Raw genomic sequence first — 17,579 nt, 5'->3', positions numbered from 1 at the left:
GTGATTGTGGAATGGGTTTTACCCCTGAACCCTTCCCACGTGGAACCCCTAGTTTAAGGAGCACTCGCCCATGTAGTTCTCTGACATCAGTGTCCGATGCTCTCCCCCTTTGCATGGTGTTCTTCAGTAGTGACGAGCAGCCCAGAGATGGGGAGTTCAAAGCCTACCATAGCATGGTGTGATGTTGAAAAACGGCCAGGATAGCTGCTGGATTGTCATAAAAACCCAATTGGTTTCCTTGCGACACAGGTTGGCAAGGGCATAAAAAGCAAACTGAGAACTAGGGTTTATTTCTATTGGGATAGAATTGAAAAGTAAGGAGATTATGTTAGACTTGTATTGAACCTTGGTTAGACCACACTTGGAGCACTGTGTACAGTTCTGGTCTCCATATAAAAAGGATATAGAGGTACTGGAGAGGGTCAGAGAAGATTTACAAGGATGGTCTCCATATAAAAAGGATATAGAGGTACTGGAGAGGGTCAGAGAAGATTTACAAGGATGATGCCAGAAATACGAGGGTTTACACATCAGGAAAGGATGAACAGGCTGGGTCTCTTTTCTCTTGAAAAAAGAAAGCTGAGGGTTGACCTAATAGAGGTCTTTAAAATGATAAAAGGTTTTGATAGAGTGGATACAGAGAGAGTGTTTCCACGTGTGGGGAAGAGCATAACTAGAGGCCATCAATATAAGATCGTCACCAAGAGATCCAATAGGGAATTCAGGATAAATTTCTTTACCCAGAGAGTGGTGAGAATGTGGAACTCGCTGCCACAGGGAGTGGTTGAAGCGAATAGTATCGATGCATTTAAGGGGAGGCTAGACAAGCATATGGGGGAGAAGGGAATAGAGGTTATGCTGATAGGTTTAGATGAGGAAAGACGGGAGGAGGCTCGAGTGAAGCATAAACGCCGGCATGGACTGATTGGGCCGAATGGCCTGTTTCTGTGCCGTATATCCGATGTAATGTGTTTCAGGGAAGGGAATCTGCTGTCCTTACCCGGTCTGGCCTACATGTGACCAGTCAGAGTTTGGTGTCCAGCTCCGTGGCTCGGGCCCCAGGCTCCGCCTTGTCCGAATGCAGCTCAGCGGGAGCAGAGTGGGAGCACGGTATTAATCTCCCTGCTGTCCCTTCTTAACAGATCGCTTCACTGCTCAAAAACAATGAACGCATCCAATCAACAGAGCCTGTGGCACAGAACGATGAAGATGTTGATATAAGGAAGATCAAAAAGGTATGGCAGACATCCAGCGAGTGAATGGTAGGACTGAGACTCCTAGCAGTGAGGTGTCTGTAACCCGAACACATTCCCTAACCCCAGGCTCAACACCAGTGCAAGCAGTGCCAGGTTGCATCAGTGCCGATTGGTGCCTATGATTCCCACAGTCCGTGTCACGAGGGGAGACGATGAGCCAAGAACACCCCCCCCCAGCCGTGGGGTGGAGCCAAGGTCGAGGGTGGTGGGGGAGGTTGGGGGTGAACCATTCTCCCGGTCAGGACACTCATACACCTCCTCCATGCGGTGATCCATGCGGTGATCCATGCGGTGATCCATGGGGTGATCCATGCGGTGATCCATGGGGTGATCCATGGGGTGATCCATAGGGTGATCCATGGGGTGATCCACGCAGTGACCATGGGGTGATCCATGGGGTGATCCATGCGGTGACCATGGGGTGATCCACGCAGTGACCATGGGGTGATCCATGGGGTGATCCATGGGGTGATCCATGGGGTGATCCATGGGGTGATCCATGCAGTGATCCACGCAGTGACCATGCGGTGATCCATGGGGTGATCCATGCGATGATCCACGCAGTGACCATGCGGTGATCCATGGAGTGATCCATGCAGTGATCATGCGGTGATCCATGGGGTGATCCATGGGGTGATCCACGCAGTGACCATGCGGTGATCCATGGGGTGATCCATGCGATGATCCATGCGGTGATCCATGCGGTGATCCATGGGGTGATCCATGGGGTGATCCATGCGGTGATCCATGCGGTGATCCATGGGGTGATCCATGGGGTGATCCATGGGGTGATCCATGCGGTGACCATGCGGTGACCAAGCGGGTTTTGCGTGCATCGATCCGATAGGGTTGCGGCTTTTGTGAGGATGGCTGACTGTGTGCTCTCGCTCCTCACCCCGCCCCCACTCAATAGGTCCAGAGCTTCCTGCGGGGATGGCTCTGCAGAAGGAAGTGGAAGACCATCATTCAGGACTACATCCGATCCCCGCACGCAGAGAGCATGAGGAAGAGGAACCAGGTGGTGTTCAGCATGCTGGAGGCTGAAGCTGAGTACGTGCAGCAGCTCCACATCCTGGTTAACTGCTTCCTCCGACCCCTCAGGATGGCCGCCAGCTCCAAGAAGCCTCCGATCGCCCATGATGACGTCAGCAGCATATTTCTAAACAGGTACGCAGGCAAACATTGCCAAAGGACCGTTAGACGGTTACTGATCCAGAGGCCTGGACAAATAATCCGAGGGATTGGTAACCTGGTCGGTTACTAAGGGAATCAGGGAGTTAATTTCCAATCGTTGACCATGGCTGGAATTAACCTGGTGTGAGTGTCATTGCTTCTTTTAGTCACTCAAGGGATAGGCAATTTTAACTGTTAAGTATTTTAATGGGACAGGTTGATGCAGGCTGATAATTAGAAATTATTGTGCTTTTGATGCTATGGTAAATTGGTTATATTTCTTCCGGTTATTTTAAGTAAAGTTAACCCCTGGATAGGGGTGAGTGCAGAAATATCTTGAGTCTGTGATGTTCTGTCTCACATGTCTGAACTCTGCAAAGTGCAGATAAATCTTGCAGGCTAAAACCTGTTTTAATCAAGATAAGTCTTACAGATCTCACTTCAAATCCCACCACAGCAGCTAGGAGAATTTAAGTTCAGTTAATTAAATAAATCTGGAATAAAAAGCCAGTGTCAGTAATGGTGACCATGAAACTACCGGATTGTCGTTAAAAACCCGTCTGGTTCACGAATGTCCTTTCGGGAAGGAAATCTGCCTCCCTTACCCGGTCTGGCCGATATGTGACTCCAGACCCACAGCAATGTAATTGACTCTTGACTGCCCTCTGCAGTTGAAGAAGGCGGCTCACCACCTCCTTCTCACTGGGCAATTAGGGACAGGCAATAAATGCCAGTCTTGTCAGTGACACCCACTTCCTATAAATGAATAATTTAAAAAAAAGACAGAATGGATGTCGACAGCACTTCAAAGTAATTATTTGTGAAATGCTTTAGGATATTTATGAGACGCAGGTGTAGCAGACCTTGGTTAGGCCACGGTCAGATGTTGGATTGGGTATCGCTTTCGGCACCCAGGATGGGGAGAGTGTGAAAGTAATGGGAAGGTTGTGGTGTGAGTTCCAACATCATCATAGGCAGTCCCTCGTAATCGAGGGAGACTGGCTTCCACTCTAAAGTGAGTCCTCAGGTGACTGAACAGTCCAATACGGGAATTACAGTCTCTGTCACAGGTGGGACAGACAGTGGTTGAGGGAAAGGGTGGGTGGGACTGGTTTGCCGCACGCTCCTTCCGCTGCCTGCGCTTGGTTTCTGCATGCTCTCGGCGACGAGACTCGAGGTGCTCGGCGCCCTTTGCGAGTTTATGAGGATGTTATCAGGCGTGAGGGCTTTGTTCACTGAAGTTGAGAAGGTTTAAGAGGTGACCTGATGGAGGTCTTCAAGATTATGACAGGTTATGATAAGGTAAACAGCGATGGCTTGTTTCCACTGGTTGGGAAGACACTAACAGGGAGGGTCAAATTCAAGATGGTCGCAGAGAGAGGTTATATAAATACTCGTCCTATTCTCTTCCTTTACCTTTGTATTTTTGTATCTCTTGCAGTGAAACAATTATGTTTTTGCACCAAATATTTTACCAAGGACTCAAAGCTCGAGTATCCAGCTGGCCCACGTTAGTATTAGGTAAAGTATGATGACTACATTTCTAATTATAGCCAGAGGATCTCTAGTGGTCAGGCAGATAATGAGCTCCTCCACAAGGCAGTGAACATATAACCTTTAATGCACAATGTATTATTCTGCTGTTAAGATATAGCTGCTCCCCTTGAAGAGTACAACATCAAGTTGTTGTTAAGTAAACCAAGCTTCAGTTCAATCATTGGATCACAGAACAGTACCGTATAGGAGGCCATTCGGCCCATCGAGTCTGCGCCCACTCTTTCGAAGAGCGACCCAGTCAGTCCCCCTCCCCCGCTCTTTCCCCATATCCCGGCAATTTATTCTCCGACACGTGTTTCTCCAACTCTCTTTTGAAGGCTATTATTGAATCTGCTCCTACCTCCCTCTTCAGCAGCGTGTTCCAAACCCTAACCACTCGCTGCGTAAAAGAGTTTTTCCTCGTGTCGGCCCTGGTTCTTTTTCCAGTCGCCTTAAATCTGTGTCCTCTGGTTCTCGAGTTCAAGTCATCGTCCAGCTGTAAGTCTGTATCCAAGGTCGGCTGGTTGTTTTCATTTTTTGATGAGGTAGCAACCACGAGACTTTTAGCAAGGAATAACCGCCCACGGAACGTGGTCACATGGATAGACAGATGAATGTCGGGAAGAAATCAGAGAGTCAGGTTAAAGGGAGCTTTTCCCAAAGGGTTAGATCTGGTCAGTGGATTTCCACAAGCAATGTGTTGGGATTGTTCGTATTTACTGCATGTAAAATGATCGGGACTTAGGATCTGAAAAAAAAGAAAAAGTTGTATTTATATAGCGCCTTTTACGACCACCGGACATTCCAAAGCGCTTTACAGCCAATGAAGTACTTTTGACGTGTAGTCACTGTTGTAATGTAGGAATTTCAAGGAACAATATTGAAATTTGCTGATTACACCCCATTTTGGAAGTGTCAAATTATGACGGATTGGAAGAGATAGGTGAGCAAGGTGGGCAGATAGGTGGCAGCTGCAGTTGAATATAGATAATGGTGAATTAATAGAGTTGTAAAGTAAGAGTAGGGGAAGATTACACCTTAAATGATACGATTTTAAATGGAGTAGAGGAACAGTGGGATCTTGCTGTGTATATACAAGTCTCATTAACGGTGGCAAAGCAAGTCGATAAGGCCATGAATAAAGACAAACTGAATTCTTGTTTTTTCATGTAGAAGCGCAGAATATGCTTGGTGTTGAACTTGTCCGACGCCTGAATTAGGCCACGGCCGGATGTCGGGTCGGGTATCGCTTTCGGCACCCAGGGTGGGGAGGGTGTGAAAGTCATGTAAACGCTGCAGTGTGAGTTCACCAGGATGTTATCAGGTGTGAGGGGTTATAGTTATATGGAGTCACTTGAGAAGCGAGGGCTTTGTTCACCTGAAGTTGAGAAGGTTTAAGAGGTGACCTGATCGAGGTCCTCAAGATTATGATAAGGTAAACAGTGATGGATTGTTTCCGCTGGTTGGGAAGACACTAACAGGGAGGGTCAAATTCAAGATGGTCACAGAGAGAGGTTAGAAAGAAATGTCTTTACACAGAGAGTGGTTCGATTGTGGAATTCTCTGCTACAACCTGTTTGGTGAAGCAAAGTATAGAGCTTGGGATCCTCCCGGTCAGTATAGCTCTGTTCCATAACAGGCAGGAGCGCCGCACTGTCGGAGGGGCAGTACTGAGGGAGTGCCGCACTGTCGGAGGGGCAGTACTGAGGGAGTGTCAGAGGGGCAGTACTGAGGGAGTGCCGCACTGTCGGAGGGGCAGTACTGAGGGAGTGCCGCACTGCCGGAGGGGGCAGTACTGAGGGAGTGCCGCACTGTCAGAGGGGGCAGTACTGAGGGAGCGCCGCACTGTCGGAGGGGCAGTACTGAGGGAGCACCGCACTGTCGGAGGGGCAGTACTGAGGGAGCGCCGCACTGTCGGAGGGGCAGTACTGAGGGAGCGCCGCACTGTCGGAGGGGCAGTACTGAGGGAGCGCTGCACTGTCAGAGGGGCAGTACTGAGGGAGTGCCGCACTGTCGGGGGGCAGTACTGAGGGAGTGTTGCACTGTGGGAGGGGCAGTACTGAGGGAGCGCCGCACTGTCGGAGGGGCAGTACTGAGGGAGCGCCACACTGTCGGAGGGACAGTACTGAGGGAGCGCCGCACTGTCGGTGGGGCAGTACTGAGGGAGCGCCGCACTGTCGGAGGGGCAGTACTGAGGGAGCGCCGCACTGTCGGAGGGGCAGTACTGAGGGAGTGCCGCACTGTCGGAGGGGCAGTACTGAGGGAGTGTTGCACTGTCGGAGGGGCAGTACTGAGGGAGCGCCTCACTGTCGGAGGGGCAGTACTGAGGGAGTGTTGCACTGTCGGAGGGGCAGTACTGAGGGAGCGCTGCACTGTTGGAAATGCCGTCCTTTAGATAAGACATTAAACCGAGGCCCTGTTAGCCTTCTCGGGTGAACGTAAAAGATCCCATGGCACTCTTTTGAAGAAGAGCAGGGGAGTTCTCCCCAGTGTCCTGGGGCCAATATGTATCTCTCAACCAACAGCACAAAAACAGGCTATTTGGTCATTATCACATTGCTGTGTGTGGGAGCTTGTTGTGCGCAAATCGGCTACTGTGTTCCTAGGTTACAACGGTGACTACACTTCAAAAGTACCTCATTGGCTGTAAAGCACTTTGGGATGTCCTGAGGTTGTGAAAGGCGCTATAGAAATGCAAGTTCTTTTCTTTACCAATAGTCTTTCCATCTGTTTCTATATGTGGCAAACCAGAATGTGAAGTTTAGTCCCTCCACTCCCAGGATGCCCCGTACCCGTGTGGAAATGATGAGAGTCATAAGTCGTGCCTAAACTAAGTTGTTGACCCCGTTTATTCTGGACCTTCCTGCAGCCGATCTGTTTGACATCCTCCTCCCAATGCTGAACATCTACCAGGAGTTTGTGAGGAACCACCAATACAGCCTACAGATCCTGGCCAGCTGTAAGCAGAACCGAGACTTCGATAAACTGCTGAAACAATATGAAGCCAAGCCGGACTGTGAGGAGAGGACGTTGGAGACTTTCCTGACCTATCCGATGTTTCAGGTGACACACTCAGGGTATCGGGCTCACTCAGGGTGGGGGCTGGGGTTCGTGGCCATAGCAATACGCAGGGGAGGGTTTGCATCTTACGGGTCCTACCCCGCCAGTTAGCTGTCTGTTGCTGAGGTGGAGCTGTGTTTACACATGGCCGATATTTTTATGGTCCAATTAGGAGAGAGCAGACGTGTGATCTTCTATCTGCACACCCGTTCTTTGCGGCAATAGTAAGTGTCGCACAGGGGCCAATTGTTGACTCATTTCTGATGCTCAGAGTGCCGTGTATTTACTTCATGGGTTCTTTGCTTAAGAATTCACAGCAACACATTGCTATTAAGAACTAGTTGGTTTATTAACAAAGGTTTAACAATCACACTACACATTACCAGTTCATCCACCAGGCTCACAACCACCTGCCTCATCGTGGATCCCCCGAACCCGACTGGCTGGGGTTTTATTGAGTCTTGTGAACATCACGTGACTGGCTAAGCCACTCCCAACTCAACAGCTCCACCAACCAGTGAGCATCCTCACAGTGCGTACATTACACGGGGAAATTTGTCCCTCAATTGACAATTGCTTGTAAATCACTGGCTCGGTTCCTTGGGGAGAAGGCCAGTTATCAGGGGCAGAAGAACCCAGCAGGAAATAACTAGCTTTATAACTCTGGGCATTTTTTAAGATGTTGCTTCTTGATTGGTTTGATTGTTGCTATTTTATGTAAATGATAGATGAGCCAAATAGGCGACTTGTATTTAAGACACGTCCAAGTGTAACAAGAGTGAGCCTTTGAGATCTGACACAAGGCTTCGATGGAATTAGGAGCAGGAGTCGACCATACTGCCCCTCGAGCCTGGGGTGAGAGGGGTGACCTATGAGGAAAGATTGTGTAGAATGGGCCGATACTCTCTGGAGTGTAGAAGAATGAGAGGTGATATCTCATTGAAACATACAAGATTCTGAAGGGGCTTGACAGGGTAGATGCAGGGAGGATGTTTCCCCCGGGCTGGGGAGTCTAGAACCAGGGGTCACAGTCTCAGAATAAGGGGTCGGCCATTTAAGACAGATGAAGAGAAATTTCTTCACTCAGAGGGTGGTGAATCTTTGGAATTCTCTACCCCAGAGGGCAGTGGATGTTCTGAGTATATTCAAGGCTGAGATCGGTAGATTTTTGGACTCTCGGGGAATCAAGGGATGTGGCGATCGGGCGGGAAAGTGGAGTTGAGGTCGATGATCAGCCATGATCTCAGTGAATGGCGGAGCAGGCTCGAGGGGCCGAATGGCCGACTCCTGCTCCTATTTCTTATGTTCTTATATTCTTTAATTCACTATCGCCCATTTTGCATAATCACCAAATCCCAGTTTCGTCCCCAAAGTCTCTCGTATGGACATAACATAGAATGTGCTTGGTCGTCTGTGGAACATCTCCGTGTGTATTTCTCAACGATCCCTGATCTGACTTTCTCCGTCTTTCCCTCGTCAGATCCCCAGGTACATCCTGACGCTGCACGAGCTGCTGGCCCACACACCTCACGAGCACGTGGAGAGGAAGAGCCTGGAGTACGCAAAGTCCAAGCTGGAGGAGCTCTCGCGGTGAGTCGCGTGGTGCGGCAACACCGAGCAATGGCATCCGGTGGCAGATTGCCGCGGGTCACGTGGCGGTTGTTGGCCGAGCCGGTCCGTGCCGTGGGGTTGGTGCGCGTTCCTGCAGCACGCAATCTGGCTTCGCCGGCAGCGCCTGGGATAACCACGGCCCGGCCGATCGCTAACCAGACATGTTGCTCCATCGCAGCCCGGCCCCCGCGTGACGCGATAAATAAATAAATAACCCCAGGCTCAGATGCTGATTTAGAGCAGGATTTCTCCAGACAGCTCAAAAGTTAACGGGGAAATGAATCTTCTTTTATAGACAATTAAATAAAACTTCACCATCCGCCCATCTCTTCCACTTCTGTTCCGAAATGAAAATCGTTCCTTTTTATCATCGTCAGCAGTTTTTCTCTTCCCTCCGCTCCCCAACCACCCCACCCTCCCCCTCCTCTCCTCTCCTCTCCTCTCCTCTCCTCTCCTCTCCTCTCCTCTCCTCTCCTCTCCTCTCCTCTCCTCTCCTCTCCTCTCCTCTCCTCTCCTCTCCTCTCCTCTCCTCTCCTCTCCTCTCCCCTCCCCCTCCCCCTCCCCCTCCCCCTCCCCCCTTCTCCACTCCCATCTCCCCTCCTCCACTCCCATCTCCCCCTTCCCTTCCCCTCCCCTCCAATCCACTCACTTCCTCTCCCCACCCCTTCGCTCCAATCCACTCCCCGCCCCTCCCCTCCCCTCTCTTCTCCTTCCCTTTCCACTCCCCTCCCCTCCAATCCCCACCCCTCCCCTCCAACTCACTCACTCACTTCCCCTCCCCTCCCCTCCAATCCCCTTCCCTCCCATCCCCTCTCCTTCTCTTGCTCTGAAGGAGTTAATTCTGTACTAGTGCAGGTTACCATGCCAAATGTCAGGCGCCCTCTGTTGTGTGACATTGAATATTGAAAGGCTATTCCACCAAAGGGGCACCACGCCTGTGCGACCAGGAGGACTCACTGGAGCGTGTTCCGAGTGAGGAACCCAAACTATTTCCCCCTTTCTGGTCTGGGGGTGCTGTGTAGCACCCTAACCCGCCCCGAGACTGACTGACCCAGCACAGGTCAGGGATCTAACCTAGGACCCTTGCACCGCATAAACGCGCTTGGCCATTGGGGAACATGTCAAACTCGAGAGAGACCAATCTGGCTGGCCTTTATGGCCATTGGCGGTGAATTGACGGAGCTCTGTCCCGTTGTGACATTGCATTGCAGAGGCAAGGCTGGCAGTGTGAGGTTGACCCCATTCTCGTTCTCCACAGGATAATGCACGATGAAGTGAGCGAAACAGAAAACATTCGGAAAAACCTGGCCATCGAGCGGATGATTGTGGAAGGCTGCGAGATCCTCCTGGACACCAGCCAGACGTTTGTGCGGCAAGGTACGGCCAGAGTTGTCAGGGGGTCACAGGGCACAAGTCAGCGTTCGGGCTGAGTCTGTGATAGGCTGAGAGCTCACTCCACGTGCCCCACACGTGCCCCACACGTGTCCCTGTCATGATCACTTTCAGCAGATGGTCTTGTGCCAGTTTACAGTGAGGGCCGATTACCATGCCCTGATGCCCTTGGTTGAGTGTGTATTGATGGATTGGATATTGAAACAACTCATTGCATGGATAACGCGACATTCACTTGCACGTTAGTTGTCAGGATTGTGGACTCTGTGGTCCGTTGACTGAAGGTGTCTGCACTTAGATGCACTCAAATCACCTTACGGTGCAGCCACTGTTGTAATGTGGGAAACAAGGCAGCCAATTTGTGCACAGCAAGCTCCCACAAACAGCAATGTGAAAAATGAGTTTTAATAATGTTGGTTGAGCAACAAATATTGGTCAGGGTACTGGGAAAATCCCCCTGCTCTTCTTTGAATAGTGCCGTGGGATCTTTTACGCCCACTAAGAGAGCAGACGGGGCCTCGGTTTAACATCTCATCCAAACGACGCCCCCTCCGACAGTGCGCCGCTCCCTCAGTACTGCCCCTCCGACAGTGCGCCGCTCCCTCAGTACTGCCCCTCCGACAGTGCGGCACTCCCTCAGTACTGCCCCTCCGACAGTGCAGCGCTCCCTCAGTACTGCCCCTCCAACAGTGCAGCATTCCCTCAGTACTGCCCCTCCGACAGTGCGGCGCTCCCTCAGTAATGCCCCTCCGACAGTGCAACACTCCCTCAGTACTGCCCCTCCGACAGTGCGGCGCTCCCTCAGTAATGCCCCTCCGACAGTGCAACACTCCCTCAGTACTGCCCCTCCGACAGTGCGGCACTCCCTCAGTACTGCCCCTCCGACAGTACGCCGTTCCCTCAGTACTTCCCCTCCGACAGTGCGGCGCTCCCTCAGTACTGCCCCTCCGACAGTGCAGCGCTCCCTCAGTACTGCCCCCCTGAGATGTTTGATGAAGTTAGGGGTGAATGTGGGGCGGTCCCAGCAGGTTACCCCTCCTCCGCCCAAGCTTCTCACATTGCTAACAGTTTGTGGCCGGGCTGTGTCACGGAGTAAATTGGTGTCTCAGTGCGGGCTCTCTCCACACCGACATGTTTCTCTAACTCCCCGATTGTCCCTCTGACCAGGCTCGCTTATCCAAGTACCGATGACCGAGAAAGGGAAGATCACACGTGGCCGCTTGGGGTCACTCTCGCTGAAGAAGGAGGGAGAGAAGCAATGCTTTCTCTTCTCCAAACACTTGATCATATGCACCAGAGGATCGGGTGGAAAACTCCATTTAACAAAGGTAGATGTCACATCTTTTCTTTCTTCAGACATTTAATAAAAGTGTGGCAATGATCCGACAGAGTCAGTGATTGAATAAGAGCGAGAGACAACTTCAAGTACAGGCAAAAGCGGCCATTCAGCCCATCTTTACTCAAACCCATTCGCCCAACATTTAGATTCAGAGAATCAGAGAATGATACCGCACAGGAGGAGGCCATTCGGCCCATCGAGCCTGTGCTGGCTCTGTGACCGAGCGATCCAATCAGTCCCACTCCCCCTGCCCTTTCCCCACAGCCCGGCACATTTCTCCCCTTCAAGTATTTATCCAATTCCCGGTTTGAAAGTTACTATTGAATCTGCTCCCACCGCCTTTTCAGGCAGCGTGTTCCCGATCACAACAACTCGCTGCGTAAAAACATTCTCCTCATCTCCCCTTCTGGTTCTTTTGCCAATTATCTTAAATCTGTGTCCCTCTGGTTACCGACCCTTCAGTAACTGGAAACAATGTCTTCTTAGTTACTCAATAAAACCCGTTATGATTTTGAACACCTCTATCAAATTTCCTCTTCCCCCTCCCTGCTCTCAGGAGAACAGCCCCAGCTTCTCCAGCCTCTCCACGTCACTGAAGTCCCTCCTCCATGGGACCATTCTGGTCAATCCCCTCTCCAAGGCCAAGAATCTGGAGAAGTGTTGCCCAGAAAGGTTTGGCTAGCGAGGGAGTAAATGCGTTTATGAGGATCTCCTTCACTTGCTATTTCTAAGGAAATTGTTGATTCCGGCCGGAGGAAATCCCGCCGATTGCATTCTTGAAGTTGCTGTGGCCCGAACATTCAGAAGTTGCTCACCGTTCCTTAAATCCACCGCGTGATACTCAGTGTGTGTTTGTTTTGTTTTTCAGATGCTGTTTGACAGTAAGCGTGTGAGTATCTGGGAGGTTGCAAAGGGCTTGCGGCATCACTGGGGGCAGGGTCTCGGTGGGTCGGGTTGGGAAGTCGGAGGGAGAACCAGAGGCTGTGACTGAGCTCCTTATCCCTGCATTGTTCCGAATGTTTCTGTGCGAGGATATTTGGGCAAGGTGCTGGAGGGAGGCCTGAAACTGAACCCCAGTCAGAGTCGGCATCTTCAGAGGCTTGTTCCCCCGCCCTCCTCCATTTCATTCCCATTCACTCCCCCTCTCCGGAGGTGCTGACTCTCTCTGGGGCCCAGTCCCACAGACCCTGACTTCTCCCCCCTCACCCCGGCTTCCCCCTGACTCCCCCTCTCCGGAGGTGCTGGCTCTCACTGGGGCTCAGTCCCATAGACCCTGACTCCCCCCCACCCCCCACCGCCGGCTCCCCCTGACTTCCCCCTCTCTCTGGAGGTGTCGAATCTCTGGGGCCCAGTCCCACAGACCCTCACTCCCCCCCCCTCCGTCTCTGGGGCCCAGCGCCACAGACCCTCACTCCCCCTAACTCCCCCTCTCCAGTGGTGCTGACTCTCTGGGGCCCAGTCCCACAGACCCTCGCTCCCCCTGACTCCCCCCCCCTCCAGTGGTGCCGACTCTCTGGGGCCCAGTCCCACAGATCCTCGCTCCCCCTGACTCCCCGAGGTGCCGACTCTCTGGGGCCCAGTCCCACAGACCCTCGCTCCCCCTGACTCCCCCTCTCCGGAGGTGCCGACTCTCTGGGACTTGGCTCCAGCACCTTGTAGCCCAAATGGCCTCAATGAAGTCAGACCCTCCCACAACACTGCCACCCGCTTACCTCGCACCCAGCCAGCAACTTAGCGGATGCCGACAGACTGAGGCGCGCGTGGAGCCCCAAAGGACCTTGGAAGGTTCTGCCTGGAGTGTTGGTCGGCTATGGAATGCATCACAGGCCAGAACAGCCCAGAATTCTCCAGCCCGCCACATGCACTGTCTCTCCAGCAGTGTGCAATGTTTGCCAATCAGGAAAAGCAGCTGACGGTGTCTGCCCTCCTGCACCAAGGCTAACTATAGTGTCGTTAATGCTCTGCTAGTTAAATATTGTTAACCCAACAACCAATCAAACCTAGCGCCTTCTCCAATTGGTGTGGCTCGACACCGCACCAGACAAGGTATTTATCCACCTGGCGAAGGGAACCTACCCTGCCACCTTCACAGACCTTCATGTAGCTGAAACCCAGGTCACTATGGTAGAAGTTATGCTGCAGTTGTACAAAGCCCTGGTTAGACCCCACCTGGAGCACTGTGAGCAGTTCTGGGCACCACACCTTAGGGAGGGTATATTGGAGGGAGTGCAGCGTAGGTTTCCCAGAATGATACCCGGATTCCAAGGATATCAAGGAGAGATTACTCAAACTAGGGTTGTATTTCCTGGGATTTAGAAGGTTAAGGGGTGATCTGATGGAAGTTTTCAGGATATTAAGGGGAACAGATGGGGTAGGTAGAGAGAAACTATTCCCGCTGGTTGGGGAGTCTAGGACTAGGGGCCAAAGGCTAAACATTAGAGTCAGACCTTTCAGGAGTGAAGTTAGGAAACACGTGTACACACACACAGAGTGGTAGGAGTTTGGAACTCTCTTCCACAAACGGCAATTGATGTTCGATCAATTATTCATTTTTAAATCTGAGATTGCTATATTTTTGTTAACCAAAGGTATTGAGGGATATGGGGCAAAGACAGGTATATGGAATTAGGTCGTAGATCAGCCGTGATCTCATTGAATGGCGGAATAGGCTCGAGGGGCCGAGTGGCCTCCTCCTGTTCCTATGTTCCTTGTCCCTCTGTTTCTACCCTGCACCCACTGTAAAATTGCACCATTTCATTTATAGTGCCTCTCTCCATTCTTCCAACCGAAATGTATCACTCCACTTTTCGGTGTTAGATTTCATCGGCCACGTGTCTGCCCATTTCACCAATGAGGCAGCTGGGTGTGAGAGACTAACTCGGGTGTGAGAAGCGGCGTAATCATTGTTTAAATAAAACTATGGTTCCCTTATAATGTGTTTGTTATTGCCCCGCAGAATGGAGTACTGTCACTCATTGACTGCACCTTGATGGAGGACCCAGAGGTCACAGAGGAGGAGTGTACGTGGACAGTGTTCAGATAGTTACACGTGTGTGTGTCAGTCTGTGTGTGTGTGTCAGTCTGTATGTGTGTGTGAGAGTGTGTGCGTGCGAGAGTGTGTGAGTGTGTGAGGTGTTCGTTCAATCCAGGACATACAGTTTTAAAATTTATTCATTGACGGGATGTCGGCATCGCTGGCAAGGCCGGCAACGATGAAGGGACAGCCGATATATTCCGCAGACATGACGGTGTGTGACCTGGAGGGGAGCTGGGAGGTGGTGGTGTTCCCATGCATTAGCAGCTCTTTAATGCAGCTTCTTCTGTGATATATCGTTGTTCCTTCATCGTGGCTGGGTCAAAATCCTGGAACTCCCTCCCTAACAGCACTGTGGGAGCACCTTCACCACACGGACTGCAGCGGTTCAAGAAGACGGCTCACCACCACCTTCTCAAGGGGCAATTAGGGATGGGCAATAAATGCCGCCCTTGTCAGCGACGCCCACATCCCGTGAATGGATGAAACAAAATTGATGAGCGAGTGAGCTTAAACACTCACGGTCAAACCCCGTTAGGGGAGATCCCATCAGTCGCTGCACTGACTCCCAGCTCATTGCCAAACAGCCATCGCTTCCCCTCGGCAAATCCTGAGTTCCTTATCTTGAAATCCCAGATTTTCCCATCTCGATGAGCAGAAAACTTCCCTGCAATGTATGCACTGTGATTATGCTCACAGGTTTGTGGAGCTGTTGAGTTGGGAGTGGCTTAGTCAGTCATGTGATGTTCACAAGGCTCAATAAAAACCCAGCCAGTTGGGTTCGGGGCATCCACGATGGGGCAGGTGGTTGTGAGCCAGGTGGATGAACCAGTAATGTGTAGTGTGATTGTTAAACCTTTTGCTAATAAACCAACTAGTTCTCAATAGCAATGTGTTGCTGTGAATTCTTAAGCAAAGGACCCATGAAGCAAATACATTACATTCACCAAGAATGAATAATCCATTTCTGATGGCAGTTGCTTGGGGAGGGAGAGATGGGAAACCAATTAAAGGTGGCGAGTTCCTGAGAGGGGGCGAGGGAACAGTCAGGATCTGAGCAGCCCAGGGGCAGCAGCCCCATCTTCCCCCAGGAAGGGATGACTGGGTGCAGGGGGAGGGGTTGTGACTGGGGGCGGGGGGGGGGGGCGTGACTTTGAGAAGGGGAAGAGGAGAAAGTGAAAGGGCCAGTCTGGTGCCAGCCCTGTGCTAAAGCTTCTCTCTTTTTTGAATATGTCAGCTCGCGGACAGGACATGGAACACCTCGACTTCAAGATCGTGGTGGAGCCGAAAGACTCGCCGTCGTTCACCGTGATCCTGGTGGCCTCGTCCCGCCAGGAGAAAGCTGCGTGGACCAGCGACATCAGCCAGGTCAGTGAATCCTCATTGTGTTGGAGCGCACAGGAGGAGGCCTGTCCGCCCATCGTGCCTGTGCCGGATCAGTGCTAGCCGTGGCTCAGTGGGCAGCATCCTCGCCTCGGAGTCAGGGGTTGTGGGTTCAAGTCCCACTCCAGAAACCTGAGCACAAAATTCTAGACTGACACTTCAGTGCAGTGCTGAGGGAGCACTGCACTGTCGGAGGGGAAGTACTGAGGGAGCACTGCACTGTCGGAGGGGCAGTGCTGAGGGAGCACTGCACTGTCGGAGGGGAAGTACTGAGGGAGCACTGCACTGTCGGAGGGGCAGTGCTGAGGGAGCACTGCACTGTCGGAGGGGAAGTGCTGAGGGAGCACTGCACTGTCGGAGGGGCAGTGCTGAGGGAGCACTGCACTGTCGGAGGGGCAGTGCTGAGGGAGCACTGCACTGTCGGAGGGGCAGTGCTGAGGGAGCACTGCACTGTCGGAGGGGCAGTGCTGAGGGAGCACTGCACTGTCGGAGGGGCAGTGCTGAGGGAGCACTGCACTGTCGGAGGGGCAGTGCTGAGGGAGCACTGCACTGTCGGAGGGGCAGTGCTGAGGGAGCACTGCACTGTCGGAGGGGCAGTGCTGAGGGAGCACTGCACTGTCGGAGGGACAGTGCTGAGGGAGCACCGCACTATCGGAGGGGCAGTGCTGAGGGAGCACTGCACTGTCGGAGGTGCTGTCTTTCAGATGAGACGTTAAACCGAGGCCCCTTCTCACACGTGGATATAAAAGATCCCACAGCAACTATTTGGAAGAAGAGCAGGGGAGTTCTCCCCGGTGTCCTGGGGCCAATATTTATCCCTCAATCAACATCACTAAACAAGATTATCTGGTCATTATCATATTGCTGTGTGTGGGAGCTTGCTGTGTGTAAATTGGCTGCTGCGATTCCTAAAAGTTCTTCATTGGCTGTAAAGCATTTGAGATGTGAAAGGCGCTATATAAATCCAAGTCTTTCTTTCTTTGAAAGAGCTATCCAATTAGTCCCACTCCCCCCTACTCTTCACCCAGCAAATGTTTCCTTTTCAAGTATTTATCCAGTTCCCGGTCTCACTGTGCTTGACTGCTGCCCCGGGACCTTTCATCACATGGGATCAGGGTGACGGGTGGTGAGCAATGCCCACACCGCGAGAGTGAATAATAAACCAACATGGCGGCTGATGCTCACACAGAGGGTTAATGAGATGGACAGTCGGTTCACTGGCGCTGGTTGAGGAACGTGTTGGACAAGGAGTCCCTCTCTCCTGGAGTAGTGTCGCTGGATCCTTTCCATCCACTCAACTTTTTTTAACGTCTTTCGGAAAGGTGCACCCCTGGCAATGTCGCCCTCCCTCAATGCTGCACCGCAGTAACAAAGATAAAAGAAAACAGGAATATTTACTCCCAATTTTTAATAGAGAAACCTGGGTGTAGGGCTGCAGTGTTGAAGATTTTAGCCCATTTAAAATAAAATAACTGGCATTAAAGAAGAATTTGGTTTGTGTGCATAGATGTTGGTACATAGGAACAGGAGTAGGCCATTCAGCCCCTCCCTATCTCTAATCGCCTCCAGCCTCACAACCCCCCAAGATGTCTGCGCTCCTCTAATTCTGCCCTCTTGAGCATCCCTGATTATAATCGCTCCACCATTGGTGGCTGTGCCTTCTGTTGCCTCGGCCCCAAGCTCTGGAACTCCCTCCCTAAACCTCTCCGTCTCTCTCTCTCCTCCTTTAAGACGCTCCTTAAAACCGACCTCTTTGACCCAACTTTTGGCCGCTTGTCCTAATATCTCCTTAATG

At 51.7% G+C, this 17,579-nt stretch overlaps 1 protein-coding gene across 1 annotated transcript in view; it reads left to right on the top strand.

Moving 5' to 3' along the window:
* rasgrf1 (Ras protein specific guanine nucleotide releasing factor 1) overlaps positions 1 to 17,579 on the top strand; it is a 124,178-nt gene that overhangs the window by 79,093 nt on the left and 27,506 nt on the right. The window contains exons 4-12 of the mRNA XM_070859340.1: positions 1,143 to 1,235; positions 2,170 to 2,423; positions 3,871 to 3,950; positions 6,835 to 7,028; positions 8,506 to 8,615; positions 9,895 to 10,013; positions 11,196 to 11,356; positions 14,324 to 14,387; positions 15,639 to 15,769. Of these exons, the coding sequence (XP_070715441.1) occupies positions 1,143 to 1,235; positions 2,170 to 2,423; positions 3,871 to 3,950; positions 6,835 to 7,028; positions 8,506 to 8,615; positions 9,895 to 10,013; positions 11,196 to 11,356; positions 14,324 to 14,387; positions 15,639 to 15,769 (1,206 nt within the window). The remainder of the gene's footprint in view (positions 1 to 1,142; positions 1,236 to 2,169; positions 2,424 to 3,870; positions 3,951 to 6,834; positions 7,029 to 8,505; positions 8,616 to 9,894; positions 10,014 to 11,195; positions 11,357 to 14,323; positions 14,388 to 15,638; positions 15,770 to 17,579) is intronic.

The sequence above is a fragment of the Pristiophorus japonicus genome, chromosome 17 (genome assembly GCF_044704955.1).
Source record: "Pristiophorus japonicus isolate sPriJap1 chromosome 17, sPriJap1.hap1, whole genome shotgun sequence".
NCBI lineage: Eukaryota > Metazoa > Chordata > Chondrichthyes > Pristiophoridae > Pristiophorus > Pristiophorus japonicus.
The sequence above is the reverse complement of the archived record's forward strand: the minus strand, read 5'-3'. Positions and strand labels throughout refer to the sequence as shown.